Source organism: Achroia grisella, unplaced genomic scaffold, assembly GCF_030625045.1.
Source record: "Achroia grisella isolate CSIRO2021 unplaced genomic scaffold, CSIRO_AGI_Agris_v1 utg2506, whole genome shotgun sequence".
Lineage (NCBI taxonomy): Eukaryota > Metazoa > Arthropoda > Insecta > Lepidoptera > Pyralidae > Achroia > Achroia grisella.
The window spans coordinates 165,348-181,965 of record NW_026712741.1 but is presented as its reverse complement, the minus strand read 5'-3'; the positions used below and the strand labels follow the sequence as shown (position 1 = coordinate 181,965).

Below are 16,618 nucleotides of genomic sequence, written 5' to 3'. Positions count from 1 at the left end.
ACAAGTTATAGATGAGTGAACAATGGTACGTTAGATCGATCGATTGATTTTTTAAAGTCTTTGCTTTACGTTGCGTATTTAAATTGGATGGGTGTGCGCTCCAATCAGAACGCTCCTTTTGTGTTGCGTTTTGTTGTTGCTTGTACGCGACACCCTGTTTATTTTTTTTTTATCATATAGGGGAGGTTTTTCTGTTTCTAAATTATATATGTACAGTTGAATCCGTTTATAATGACATCAAAAGGAATCGAGAAACACGTCATAATAAGCGGACATCATACAAAGCGTTTTGTGAAAAAAAAAACAGTTTTTATGTAAATATGTATGTATAATGTACTGATTACGTGATTTTTATTTTCACGTAATATGTAGTTACTACGTTTCTCTATTAAACTACGTTATATATATACAATTGTGTATTTTTTAATGTAAGTAATCTGTAATTTTTGTCTGCTTTATTTGTGTGGTCATTGTAGCCGGATATAATTTACTAAAAATAGGTCATAATAAGCGACATGTCACTGTAAGGGACGTCATTATATCCGAGTTTTTTATAAAGAATTTTATATGAAAACCAACCTTGGTAGTGTAATTACGTTATAATAATCATAATAAACGGATTCTACTCTACATATATGGTATATGCTCACGGTTTCAACCGCGTGAATTTTATAGCCTATATGTTATAATGTATAAGCCATATTACAGTAAAGTTTCATCAAAATCTGTACAGTAGTTTTGCGCGAAAGAATAACAATCGGCCGTCCATATTCCCAAACTTTCGTTCATAATATTTTTCAAATTAAGATATAGTGTATGTATGTAGGTATATGTGTCAAAAATATTTATTAGTGATAGATTTATGGGTATAAATTATGTATGTGATGGATCATCAGGTAACGAATAGAGTTCGAATAGAGTTCGAGTATAGCTTGGAAACTTAGTGTTGACTTTTCGGCGACCAAATCGCGAATCGTCAAAATAACGCTTATATATTTTTCAATATAATATATATAATCGATAAGTAATATGTTTTTAATATAAATAAAATTGGAGTATCTATTTGTAATATTGAAATAACCGTTTTTTTAATTTTTGTCTGTCTGTTTGATTCGGCTAATCTCTGAAATGGCTGGACCGATTTTGACGGGACTTTTTTTGGCAGGTAGCTGATGTAATAAGGAGTAACTTAGGCTACTTATATTTTAGAAAAATTGAAGTTAAGCTAATTATATATATAATTCCAAAACATACGCATAATATATATTAAAGAGCGATAAATTAATAAGGTCCGTTATAAATTGACCTTAATACCGTGTTCCCTACAGTAGACAGTGTTACGCCGTTTGTCACCATAATAGGAAAATAAATTAACTACCAGTTGGAACTTGGGACTTTGTGTCATGTTGTATATCACACAATAATGTTATCTTCTGTATAATATAGTGTATAATATATACTAATTTTATAGATGCGTAGATGTGGTTGTCTATTTGTCAGGTATATTAATGTTTTTTTTTTATTTATTTAACTTCAATGCACACAATATACAAAATATAGTAAAGTACATTTGGCGGACTTGACACCATGCGACACTTTCTACTAGGCAACCATAGGTGGTGCAGAGAATAGATGTTGGCGGTGCAAATATAATAAATGATAAATAAAATGTGACAAAATATAAACCGAACGATACATACGATATATATTTATTTTTTATTTATTTAAATTACTTTAAAATGCACGTCATGCACAGGGTAAAAAGTACATATGGCGGACTTAACACCTAATGACATTTTCTACCAGGCAACCATGAGTTGTGCAGAGATAAGTTGTTGGCGGGGCAAACAATATTATATTTTATAGAATATACGTGAATAAATATATATACACATTTAAATACATAAATATATACAAATATTATATTATACATATATAGAAATAAATATATGCTAGATAATCAATAGTCTGACAGTCACAGAACTAAGGAGAGTAGAATAGAAGAAATAATAAAAGAAAGAGAGCAGTAAAAAGTTACAAATTGAGATAATGTTCCAGTAGTTTATGTTTAATTTTGCATAAGTATCGAGTGCATCGACAGAAGTCTATTTTTTATGGGCTACAACCACATAAGATGTTCGTGCGTTTCCTCTTCAGTTTGGAAAAATCTGCAAATTTTTGTTGCGTTACGGCCATCTAGTCCCACAGTTGGCAGAGTTTATCTTATGGATAACTAATATAAATTAATAAATACTTAGACATATAGTTTTTATACAGAATGACATATGAGCTATAAATTTCACGCAGGTAAAACCGAGGGCACAGCTAGTATTAAAATAAATACCTTTAGTTATTAACCATACTCTACCTGATGTTTCTCTCATGCACGAATATAGTACTTATTGACTTCTAAAAACCTTTCAGACTTAATTATTGTTACATAGTATAAAACAAAGTCACTGTTGCTGTCTGTCCGTCCCATAGGGACGGCTGTATCTTATTTTGAAACGGTTTTTTTAATAGATAGAGTAATTCAAGAGGAAGGCTTATATATGTAATAAATGTACAGCCGTGTAGTAGCTAGTACCTGATATATTAAATTTCAATTGCCTCCATCAATAATTTCTTACGCCAATTTAGTTTTCTCGATAATTCACCTTTCTCTTTGTGACGTGAAATTCAATTCACAATTAATACTTACCCAATTTAGGAGTTACACATTTGCAGACGTATTGTAAATATTTACACAAGTATTGTCAATAACTGGGTATAGATAACAAAAGATCTATTACTGGCAACAACCACGCACCGATGATCAAAAAGCAGATTCAATTGAAGGTACTACACGTTTATTAGTTGTTTCATGTTCTTCTTCATTCATAAGAAGAAATACCAATTAATTATACCTATATTTAAATATATAATATATAACTCAAAGGTGACTGACGTAGTGATCTATCAACGCACAGCCCAAACCACTGGACAGATCGGGCTGAAATTTGGCATGCAGGTAGATGTTATGACGTAGACATCCGCTAAGAAAGGATTTTGATTAATTCTACCCCCAAGGAGATAAAATAGGGGATGAGAGTTTGTATGAAACTTTGTCAATTTTAAACCAATCGGGCTGAGATTTTGCATGCATAAAGCTACTATGACGTAGGCATCTACTAAGAAAGAATTTTGATAAATTCCACCCCCAAGGGGATAAATTAACGCGAGCGAAGCCGCGGGTAAAAACTAGTAACTGATAAGAAGAAAGCAGTCTTATCAAGGTAACCTTAGAATAATGGATTTAATAATTAGACACTGAGGGATGTTCCCTCTTGCAAGTAAGAAAAACATTCCTACATAAACAAACCGTTTTAGTATACTGAAATTCAGTATTCAGAATAATGTGATGGAAAGCAGTGAACGCAATTTACCTCTCTCGGTTGCTCGAGCAAAGATCTAATTCTTCCAAATGTAGGTATATATATATATATATATATATATATATATATATGTATATGTATGTGTATTTATTACTGTACTTAATTGTGATAGTTTTTGTCTATCTCTTTTTCTTATCCATTATAGTTTATCATAATGTTCATATCATAATATTACGTTTAAAAATAGTAATAATAAGCAGCTCGCCCATCAAGGGGCTCAGTTAAGTTTACTCCTGAAGCAGATACCGGGGCAAAGAGGTTAGTTCCGATATTTTTTTGTCTTGGGAAAATTGTTATGAAGACTCGCCCGCACAGGGGGAGGTAATGGGTACTGCCGGACTCCTTCCGAGTGAAAACCCCTAGGTGTAGAAAGAGAAGAACTCTTCATTCCCTCGCGCATTCCGAACAAAAGTGTCAGAGTTACTGGAATGCGCGAGCAGTCTTCCGCAACCTGTACGGCCTGATCCGACTATGCAGACCCCTTCTCTTGTTTTTAATTTACGAATGGGAGGCATGTAACACGACCATACCTCTCGTGGTCCACGAATCCTTTACCCTAGAAAGGTGCAGATGGGCTGATGCGTCATGACAACTGACATTTTATTCCTCTAAAAAAATAATATTGATTAATATAATTTAATTTACTAAGGTCGGATTTCACCAAAGAAACTTATCACGTTTAGTTCGTACTGAACGCCATTAAAATGTTTTAACTTGTTCAAAGCTTCATTTTGCATTTCACCACTACAAATTTCGCTAAACACGTTTATAAATTCTGAACGTCTGATTTCCTACAGTTAATTCTTTAAACGTATTTAAAGCAGCTGTCAGTTGTCAAACAGTCATCAATAAATTTTTTGACAATACAATATCGGGAATAAAAAGAAAATTGCCAGTAATATAAAAAAAGTCCTCAATAAAATATTTGTATACTAGTTTATAGGTAAAGGTTGTTGTTTTATACTTTGTAGTCGACGATACTTATTAAATTAAAAATTAAAAAACTTATCCTAATTATCACATGATTGAATTATAAATATTTATTAGAATTATTTTATTTAAATTACCCATTGCATCAAATATTATTTTATGAGCGTGTAACACTGTGAACGAATGAAAATCTAAACTTCATTTTGGTAAACGCGATCTGTATAACGCCGGTGAATTCATTTAAAGTAAAACGAGATCAACGTCGTTCTTTTTTTCGAGTTCACGCTGTTCTCCGTTTCCTTGAATCCGACCTAAATTTTGTATTAATTTAAATTATTACAATAAAAATTATACACATCAATCTTGCTTTAAAACTTGTATTGTAACCCAAAATCATCGTCGTATACAAAAGGAAGTGAGTATTGTAAATTACCTCATAACTGGGTTTAAGAACAATGGTTAAAATTTCTTTGTGTATTGAAAAAATACACCATTTGTCTCTGACATCTAATTACACTGTGCTTATGGCCCAGTTATGGGATATTATGAATAATATCGTAAAGAAATTGACTTATTCGCCAAGATATAACAGCTAGATGGTGATAAGTAGATTAGTGATTTACGACACAGAGTCTGAGTGCATCACGCTATTAGGGAGCAACGCGTCAAAGTTTTTCGCTTCGTCACAAATTACTTAATAGTTACTTTGTTACATAAAACACTCTCTACAATATCCATAGCACCTGCTTCTTTTAATTTCAAGATGGTATCTTCTAGTTTTAGTGGAGTTTCATTAGAATAGAATAGAATAGAAAATTATTTATTCAAATAAACTTAATTTAAGCACTTTTGAATAGTCAGAACAATTTTTATCTACCACTCGTTCGGAAAGCTGTCTCATCACAAGAAGAACGAGCAAGAAACTTGTGTGTTGCTCTTTTAATTAATCCTTGTAAGATTACATTTACAAGTCGAAACGTGTGAATACAAACTATCAACCATTTATCGTTCGTATTATATATACATCTGTTTCATCATATATTGGAATTACCCTTAAATAAATTCAAAACATTTGTTAAATCATATTTACTGAGCAAAGCCTATTTATTACTCACTAAACGATTACTTGAATGACGAGCGTGCATGGCAATAATTGTTCATGTACGGAATTTTCATTTAATGTTAGACATAGACACCTATACATACCTATACATTGTAAATAAACTGGCTTTTAAAAAAAAAGTAATTCAATTGAGTTTCTTGCTAGGTCTTCTCATTTGAATCTATATACCAAACTGGATGGTAGGGAAAAAAATTATAATGTAAAAACTTGACGTTCATAAGCGGCTAAAATGTCCTACATGAATAAATGATCTTTGAATTTTGAATTTAAAATCATAATTTTTGTTTAAATTTGGAGTGGTAAAAAATATTTCCACAAGTTTGAGCAGGTATTCTTTGAAATCACTATCTGCAATTCCATGAAAATGAGCTCTCATATTCGTTCATAATTTTTAAAACTTTCAATTAAAAACCACTAGGTAGACGATTTTAGGTATGCATTTAAGTAACTGCTATTGCTAACTTCCCTGATTATCTTATCTTAGCAAGTATCTCCCTCCCATACCTCAGTGATGACCCTACATCACATTTGGTTTATACCTATCCTAGAGCGAGGTTATTTTCTAATATTTACATTTCTAAATACGTAATATCATTCGAATGGAATGTCCAAATTGAATAATTCCGAAAGTTATGTAAAGGTTTCTTTATTTTGTTAAAGATTAATAGCAAGATCTAAATAAAGGGCTTATTCTAGCGGCGACATTACAATTAAATTTTATAATTATTATGATATATTTAATAGTCGGACACATGCCGTCGGGTCACTTTTTATAGATAGAAAATGATGTGTTTTACAAAATCATAGTACATCATTTTGATCTATCATCAATATTTATCGCAGCGCACGCGGTAATTTAATGTAATTTTTTTACACCTTGGGTTACATTATTCGAGTTTTTATAATATTCCCTATTTTTTTTGGAAATATAATATAGCCCATATCACTCAGACATAGTAGCTTCCTAATGGTGAAAGAATTTTTCAATTCGGTTTAGTAGTTTCGGAGCCTATTCAATACAAACAAACAAACTTTTCCTCTATACGTGGCTATACGTATAACCGTCTTCTCGATTGAAAAAAAAATTTCAATCGAGAAGACGGTTATAGGCTCTCTATTGCCTGGAATCCAGTGATTGGTTTAATTAAACAAAAACGAAAAACGCGATCAAAAAGTGTCTTAAACGTACTTAAAGGTACTGTGAGTACAGTTTGCCGAGATGAATATCGAGCGAGTTCCAGTAGTAGCAACAAACGAAGACGTGTGAAGGTAGACGCATATGTCTGCCCATAAAAATATTTCATTTTCCATCTACCCGCTGCTCTTCAGTTTACCCGTGATCATGGTGGTTGAAACACTACAGAAATATCGGGAACTCAGCAAATAAATATAAAACGTGGTAAGATCCCGTGATTTTTACTAATTATATGTATAAATAATAACCGCGTCAAGTTTAAAATAGTATAAAACTTTTCCTCTTTATAAGAAGTTAGTATAGATTCTGTAGAATTAGGAAATGTCTTTAAAAGTGAATAAATTAAGTTGTAACATAACATTATTTCTATTAATTTTTAATAATAAATCGTTACCGTTAACCAATCATAACTTGAAATATTAGTACTGTCTCTACAAACATTACCTCGGCCCTTAAGAAACCTTAATATACCATTCGACTAAAACCCTATGTTGCATTCTCTAGAGGGATCCTCGGCAGGAAATTCAATCCACAACTTGAGTATTGGCGAAAGGAAATTCCTCTGAAACCGCATCGTACGTGAGCATTTAAGTTTGGGGTTAATATTATGTTTCGGTTTAAAGGGTGGCAGGGAAATTAATGGGTATGAGGAGTTATACCTTGTTAATTATTTGTTACTAGCTATTCGTTCCGGCGTCGCACGGGTGTACATGTATTATATGTATAAACCTTCCTCTAGAATCACTTTATATGTTAAAAAAACCGCTTCAAAATCCGTTGCGCATTTTAGCATACATAGGGACAGAGAGCGACAGCGACTTTGTTTTATACTATGTAATATATTATAATAACATATTAAGATAGGTACAGCTACCTGTCAATAAAAGTCCCGTCAAAATCGGTCCAGACATTTCAGAGATTAGCCGGAACAAACAGATAGACCGACAGATAAATTTTATTTTGATGTACCTATGTGCCGTATTTATATTCATATAGGTTTTTTTGTGGAAAATAAATATTATTATTATTATACATATGCATGTAGTGACGGTTATTTCAATATTACAAACAGACACTCCAATTTTATTTATATGTATGTGTAGTTTAATTACTATCATATCATCGAAGCTTAAATCAAACACAATCATAGCACCAATATTCATATTTAATGACATCATGCATACATAACTCTGTTATCAATTACTGATGTGTGTACCAGAATAATTAAGGGAACCCTATCATTATAAATATCTTGTAGATATAGCCATCCCAAACATACACAATATCCAAAGTACCCTCAATGAAAAACTAACGAAGTATACAGATCTAGCAATAAATTAAAAAAACAATAGAATAGAATAGAATAGAAAATCATTTATTCAAATAAACTTAATTTAAGCATTTTTGAATAGTCATAACAATTTGTTTTTTATCTACCACTCGTTCGGAAAGCTGTCTCATCACAAGAAGAACGAGCAAGAAACTTGTGTGTTGCTCTTTTAAATAATCCTTGTAAGTTTACATTTACAAGTCGAAACGTGTGAATACAAACCACCAACAAGCACTAATTTTTTGGGTCAAATATAATCATGCAATAAGATTAAATCAGTCGTAGTGATAAGAGCAGACCAGTCCCTACAAGCAGCACTCGTTCACGAGTATGACGGAGCCAGCCATCACTGCGCTCGACCATATTTTAGGGAGCCCATTGACGGCCCACCACGCCGCCACATGTCTGGACATTTTAGTGAGCATGACTACTCATTCCACACGACCACGTCACAGCTACAAAAATTACTATATGGTAGTTACAGTATTCGTACTTTACATAAGGATGCATGCGGCAATCAATACAAAAGCCGCTACGCTATCATATATCAAGAAAGCAGTATGAAAATTAAAATTATAACGTTGTCCGCAAATAAACTTATTCTTGCTATATATTGCTATCATCTATAAATTCATCTATGGAATGGAATGCAAACACATAGACACGTTGCAGTTTTGTCATCCTCAGGAATTATACCAAGAAGTCTCAGCAAACACCTAGACACGTTGCAGTTTTGTCATCCACAGGAATGATACCACGAAGTCTCAGCAAACACCTAGACACGTTGCAGTTTTGTCATCCTCAGGAATTATACCAAGAAGTCTTATCAAACACTTCTTCTTCAAAAACTTTCTTGCAAATCCCCTCCTCTACAATAGAACTATTACAAACAGCCGTCATTCTCAATACATGTCGTATTGTAAGAAAATTTCTTTCTTCATCACTTTTATCGTCATCATATAACTGATTCACGCTTGGCTAAGGCTCGTGTTTTTGAATGTATTACGTGAAAAGAGAGATATATGAATCATATAATAAAAAAGAAAATACATGTGCAATAGTCCGTCGCTTCCTAAATGCCACAGAATGAACCATCCAGCAAAATAAAGTAACGAGAGACTTGGCATGTCTCGTCCTCGGTACTAGTCACCAGCTTAAGCTGTAAAAAGAGAATAATAATTATAGTAATAATAAAAACGCTTTATATATAAATAAAAGAACAAATAATTACAAAAAGAAAAATATACGAACATAAAGCGGCCTAATCACACAAAGCGATCTCTAACAGACAATCTGGAAGATAAAAGTATTGGGTAAGAGAAAGGTCGACAGTTGACAACTGATAGCTGCTTTAAACACATTTAAAGAATTAACCGTGAGTAACCGGGCGTACAGAATTTGTAAATAGGTTTAGCAAAAACTAGTTCAGATTGTAGTGGTGAAATGCAAAATGAAACTTTGATCTTGTTTAAACGTTTTAACTGTATTTAGTTCGAACTAAACACGATCAGTTTCCAATCAATCCAGTTGCGATAGATGAAATCCAGTCTAAGGCTGGATTTCACCTATCGCAGTATAAACAAGTTCAAGGAACCGGAGTTCAGCGTAAACTCGAAAAAAAGATCCACGTTGATCTCGTTTTACTTTAAATGGAATTCACCAGCATTATATAGATCGCGTTTACCAAAATGAAGTTTAGATTTTCATTCGTTCACAGTGTTACACGCTCATAAAATAATATTTGATGCAATGGGTAATTTAACTTAAATAATTTTAAGAAATATTTGTAATCCAATCATGTGGTAATTAGGATATTTTTTATAGTTTTTTATTTAAGTTACTGTAGACTACAAAGGACATAACAACAACTTTTACCTATAAACATTATTTTATTGAGGATTTTTTTACACTACTGGCAATTTTCTTTTTATTCCCGATATCATATTGTCAAAAATCTATTGCTGACTATTTGACAAGTGACAGCTTCTTTAATCACGTTTAAAGAGCTAACCGTAGAAAATCGGGTGTTTATAATTTGTAAATGAATTTAGCGAAAACTAGTTCAAATTGTAGTGGTGAAATGCAAATTGAAGCTTTAACACACAATTTCTAAAACGCGTTTAAAAGTTTTAATTGCGTTCAGTTAGAACTAATCGCGATCAGTTTGTTTGGTGAAATCTAGCCTAAGAGTATTAAGGACTGGAGAAAGTAGGGTCAGGTGCAGAGAACGTAATATAGAATTCCTCCTACTAAGCCGATATTATATTATTGACTGATATTTGATACGAGAGTTACCTATAATGAAATGTAGGCGACTTAATATAAGCTTTTCTTTATTCTGCACTGCGTTTCATTATAAGAATATATTGATAATAATAATAGAAGTAGAAATAATCTTTATTCAAATAAACTCATTACAAGCACTTTTGAATAGTCATATTTTGATTCTACCACTCAAATATCTATAATAAATCCATTTATTGCCAATATTAATATAGTAATATAGTTACACATTTATACATATTTATTATGATTGGCAATAGGTACAAACTCAGCTATTACTGGACTGGATCGTCCAGCGCTGGTTTCCAGTGCTGATGCTTGACTTGTACGTCGTACTCATGAAAGTATCTATGTGTGAAGACTGAAAAGTTCAGGATTTGTTTATTTATTTAAACTTTAATGCACAAATACAAAAATGAGGGTACAATGATGGCGGAAATGAAGAAATGGCGTTTTTAACACCATAAGGCATTTTTCCCAGTCGACCATAGGGTAAACCGAGATTAGTGGGCAGTTTAAGTAAATAACATGAATTTTTTTTTTTATTCATTTTATGTATATTATATGGTACTAGCTTTTGCCTGCGGCTTCGCTCACGTTAATTTATCCCCTTAGAGGTAGAATTTATTAAAATCCTTTCTTAGGGAATGCCTACGTCATAGCTTTATGCATACAAAGTCTCAGCCCGATAGGTTTAAAATTGACAAAGTTTCAAACAAACTTTCATCACCTTGGGGGTAGAATTAATCAAAATCCTTTCTTAGCGGATGCCTACGTCATAACATCTACCTGCATGCCAAATTTCAGCCCGATCCATCCAGTGGTTTGGGCTTTGCGTTGATAGATCACTACGTCAGTCACCTTTGAGTTATATATATTTAGATTTAATATCCGTATTATTTTGATTCTTCAAAATTCAAATTCATAACTGGAAAAATGAGCAAGAATGTTGTAGGTTTAATTCCTCGTACGGTGTAAACGTTTGTATTTATGAGTCTGATTGTTTGTGTCTGAGTGTTTTCGATGTATGTATATGTTAAAAAAATATATTTAAGTATTCTATCAATTGTCTAGTATCTATAACACACACTCTGCCGAGCTTGGGACTTGATGGAGTTGTGTGAATTTTCCTGGATTATAATGTTGAGTACATTATTTTTTTTACAGGGTTTAAGATTAATGAAGGAGAGGAAGCGAGTGGCGTGGATACTGCTGCTATTGGCAGTATTGTTCGCATTGTGCTGGATGCCGTACAACATTATGCAATTACTGCTGGACATAAACGCAGTCGATCCTAAGGATCTCAGCATTTATCTACCATATGCCTTATTTATAGGTGAGTACAGTTCTAAACGGCTCGTCTATTATATATTCTCTGGGAAATGAAAATGTACTGTACATTTTAACTACACTAAAAGGCTTTGTTATATTTAAATTTATTAAAATATTGTAAAATACTACCCGTGCGTAGTAAGGTAAATATTTGATAGCTCTGGAGCAGTATAGCAATAATGAGCACAAAATTGTATTAAAAAATATCTATAATATAAAGTAAATTTGGTCAATCGAGAGCGATTCAATTATTACGGGGAAAGAACAACGGGGTTTTTGATTCCAAAAATATATAACAATTTAGATGGGTTACAACGAAACTCTAATTTAAGTAGACCAGTACTGAAGTCGAAATTAAAAAGAGCACTTTTAGATATAGTTTAAAAACAGAAATTGTACATACATTATTGCTAAATTTTTATAAAAACGTGTTTTTATGTATATAGGTAAATATTTGATAAAAATTGAGCGATATCTTTCCAACAAACTGTTCCGCAGTTTGGCGAGTCAATGTGAAAAAAAAATTCTACAGGTAGGAACTGAAAAGCAGTGGTATGTCTCCTTGGATAAACAATGAGTTGCTTAAAAAATATGCAAAAACTTGTGTGTGAAATTAATAGTATTTATATTTCTGAATGTTTTGTAATATTAAACAATGTTACTATTATAAAAAAATTAATGAACAACTAATATTTTAAAAATTCAACTAATTTTGAATAGACAAGAAAATTCTTTATTCAAGTAAACTAAAATTTCAGCACCATTGTATAGTGATTTTTTCGTATTTATTTTAATCTACCGCTCATTCGGAAAACTGTCTCATCACATGAAGAATGGGCACGAAACTTGGGTGTTGTTTTTTAAATGTTGTATCTTCAAACTATTAAATACACAATCAACTAGTTGGATAAGTAGATAAGATTAAATAGGTCGAAGTGTTTTATATAGTCAAAGTCTAAATTGTTTACTCTTATTGGACAGTTACTACTTATGCATGTCTTTTTTCTTACGACCTCTAAGGTTGTTATCAATAGATGATCTACTCAAATAACAGACATTATAATATGTTATACTAGCTTTTGTCCGCGGCTTCGCTCGCGTTAATTTATTCGTTCCATTACTTTCGGTACTGATTAAAACTAATACGTTTGCATTCCGCATAATCGCTTATTTTATCCCCATGGGGGTTGAATTTGTCAAAATTCTATTTAAGCGAACGTCTTCTTCGTAGTAGCTCCAATCTTTAATTTCAGTTCAAAAATTCAGTCGAAAATCTAAGAAGATTTACACCAACTTTCATCCCCTTAGGGGTGAAATTTATCAAAATCCTTTCTTAGGGGATGCCTACGTCATAGAACCTTTATGCATGTAAAGTCTCAGCCCGATCGGTTTAAAATTGATTGAGTTTCATACAAACTTTCATCCCCTATTTTATCCCCTTGGGGGTAGAATTAATCAAAATCCTTTCGGATGTCTACGTCATAACATCTACCTGCATGCCAAATTTCAACCCGATCCGTCCAGTGGTTTGGGCTGTGCGTTGATAGATCACTATGTCAGTCAGTCACCTTTGAGTTATATATATTTAGATGATGAGGATACTGCGTGGTGGTAGGGCGCGGTCACTGATTCAGAAATATAATGTTAATTTGCTGACTGATTAAAACATCCAATGTTACCTGCAATATATCGGGCTCGTACTCCAGGAGACCACCTCTAAATAGCTGTCGCACAGATCACAATGATATATAAAGTACAAACACAAAAACTATAGATTCTATAGAGATTAACTTTAGAGCAGCGTGCACGGTGGTTGATTGCACAAATCAGACAGTTTTTACTTTTTCAAAGTGAATAAATGCTCGATTGAGCTCGCAGTGAGGCGACAGAGGCGGCACTTTACAGGTACATACTTACCCGCTAAATTACAAATATACAAATCTTTGCTGCAAATATAACAGACCAGCGAAATAATATATATAACTAGCTGTCCCGGCAAACGTTTTGCTATTAACAATTAATACCGCTATTAAAAAATAGGGGTTGGTGATAGAAGAGTGAAAATTTAGGGTTGTTTATACATTTTTAATGACACATAATAAAAAATTTTGCCCAAAAAAATAAAATATAATGTTAGAGGTGGACAACCCTTATCACTTAAGGTTATGAAAAATAGATAGTAGCCGATTCTCAGACCTACTGAATATGCATATAAAATTCTGTAAAAATCTGTCAAGCAGTTTCAGAGGAGTATGCTAACTAACATTGTGACACGAGAATTTTATATATAAGATTATTAATGTTGCGGGTGAATGATACGATGTTGTTGGTCGAGACGATGTATATTACAGATGATAATAAACTGACAATATGTACATAGAAATAATGATCTTATATACTAAATAACAATAAGAAAATGTAAGGTGGGGTGACACAGTTTAGACACAGCAGTGCTTAGTAGACAATATTGAATTTGTCTTACTAGACATTATTAAATGCAATTATTATTTTGATGTATCTAGGTGACTGTATCCCATAATTAACAATAAAAATGTTATAAATGTCGTAACTACTGCGTACTATTCTAATCTGTTACAACTGACCTTTATTATCAGTTTCCTGAACAGGTATACTCTCTGAGTCTTCTCATTTATCTGCATTTAAACTTCTGACCTTTAAAACTATAAATTACCTTGAAGTGATAGGCGATTCACTTACTACATTAATTTCAAAGAGACGAGATCCAATATAAACAGCGAATATCAACCTAGTTTCATTGATATAAGAACTCAATTTTGAATGCTAACAACATTATGTTGACAGATTAAATTTTGCTGATAGATAACAAATTTGAACTTTGCCATCTATCGTTGTTGCTATTCACTATTCACTTTCAAAAAGGGACAACAATATGTCAAAACAATTTCGTTAGTTTTGTTGATGGGGTAATGGATGCAGGTCGTAAGTATTAATCTTACGACAGAGTTGTTCGGTAGAGCAAATTATTTACTAGTGGTTGTTAGTCCAAATTCGACCATAATTATACTAATTATAAGTTTGAACATCATGAAACTTATATATTATGATGTTTAATTTACAGATTACTGCTACACAACTATCTTTTTATATTAGCTGTACTCGCGACCTCGTCTAAGTTACTCTTTATTACATCAGCTACCTGCCAAAAAAAAGTTTCGTCAAAATCGGTCCAGCCATTTCAGATATTAGCCGGAACAAACAGACCGACAGACAGACAGACAAAAATTGTAAAAAGTGATTTTTTGGTGTATGTATCATATTTATATTATATATATTTATTCATATGCATGTAGTAAAAAATGATTATTTCAATATTACAAACAGACACTCCAATTTTATTTATATGTATAGATAAGTTTGAAAATCATTAAGGTTCTATATAATTCAGATTGCTACACAACTATCTTTTTATATTAGACTAGCTGTAATCGCGACTTCGTCTGCATGGAATTCAACTTTTTTTTCTAAAGTAACAGTAGCTTATTACTGATGTAAATTTAAGGAGTATGAAATTTTTCATGGCAGGTAGCTGATGCAACCTTCCAAAAAAAAAAATTTCGTCAAAATAGATCCAGCCATTTCAGAGACTACCCTATTAATCTATTCTCAATTTGATCAAAGAATTTAACAATAAACAAAACAGTATATACGAGTATGCCCGAGTATGTAAAATACATACAGTTCAAAACAGTAGTTTTGGCGTGAAATCGAGACAGATAGACAGAGCTACTTTCGCATTTATAATATTAATAATAAAGTAATATTAGTAAGGATGATATCAGAATTGTTATCAAAATCTACATGCCAACTCGAAAATATGTCCTATATTCCTCTCGGATCTGAATATCATTTAGATCTGAGAGCATGTTGGAGATATATGGAGTAGGAGGAAGTAGAAACCCCATGTTAACTCGAGGATACCTTGGCATATGACTTATATGACTCATCTGATGATAAATCATAGCAAGATCTAGGATGTAGCGCGCTTACAGAGAAGAAATCTATTTACCATAGACTTGAAGAATCTGAGGTTGTATTTCTCAGGGAACACAAGTTACAAATTATCAACGTCAACTGTTTTATAAAAATTGAAATTGAGCGTAACATTGGAATAAATCTCAACATCAACCAGCAATTACTAATTACCGTTTCTAATTAGTGTCACCAAAGTTTCCTTCATAAAGTTACAGTAACTTTCACGGCTTTTGTGACTCCTGTTTCCTTAGAACTGATGGAGTTTATATTTGTAATAATAAATAACACTAGACAATTAACACAGCGCCATCTAGTCCCATGGTAAGCAGATACTTAGATATTTTTTGTAAATACATATATAATATAGGTAGAGAACATTCAGACAATTTAATTCAAACAAATAATTATGCACATGAATATGTTGCACTGTGCGAGGAATCGAACCCGCGATCAGCGGAAATAAAGCGCTGTGTTAAACCGTAAGACCATCGAAGCTGTCAAATGTTGAGAGTGTTGATTGTGTGATGTTGAGAGAGGATTTTATTTTTAGGACCCATTATTTTATGTAAGTATGGCAAGTACGCTATCTGATAGTAAGTGTTGATGTTCCAGGATAATAATACGTTGTTGTCATTTGAGACGATGTATCTTACAGAGAGAGTGTGAACTAACAAAATTTACACAAAATATTGATCTTACATACTATTTTGTCCCATAGATTGGCGCCCAAACAGGAACAATAACTGTATCTCATAGAGTGGCACCCAAATAGGGATTGTAACCGTTTCCCATAGATTGGCACCCAAACAGGGACAATAACCGTCTCCCATAGATTGGCACCCAAACAGGGACAATAACCGTGTCCCATAGATTGGCGCCCAAACAAGCACAGTAACTGTGTCCCATAGGTTGGCGCCCAAACAGGAACAGTAACTGTATCCCATAGATTGGCACCCAAACAGGGACAATAATACTAA

The 16,618-nt window shown here is 32.7% G+C and overlaps 1 protein-coding gene across 1 annotated transcript in view; it reads left to right on the top strand.

Annotated features, from left to right (window-relative positions):
* LOC131842813 (neuropeptide FF receptor 2-like) overlaps nucleotides 1-16,618 on the top strand; it is a 151,788-nt gene that overhangs the window by 122,452 nt on the left and 12,718 nt on the right. Inside the window, exon 6 of the mRNA XM_059191379.1 lies at nucleotides 11,463-11,631. Coding sequence (XP_059047362.1) covers nucleotides 11,463-11,631 — 169 coding nt within the window. The remainder of the gene's footprint in view (nucleotides 1-11,462; nucleotides 11,632-16,618) is intronic.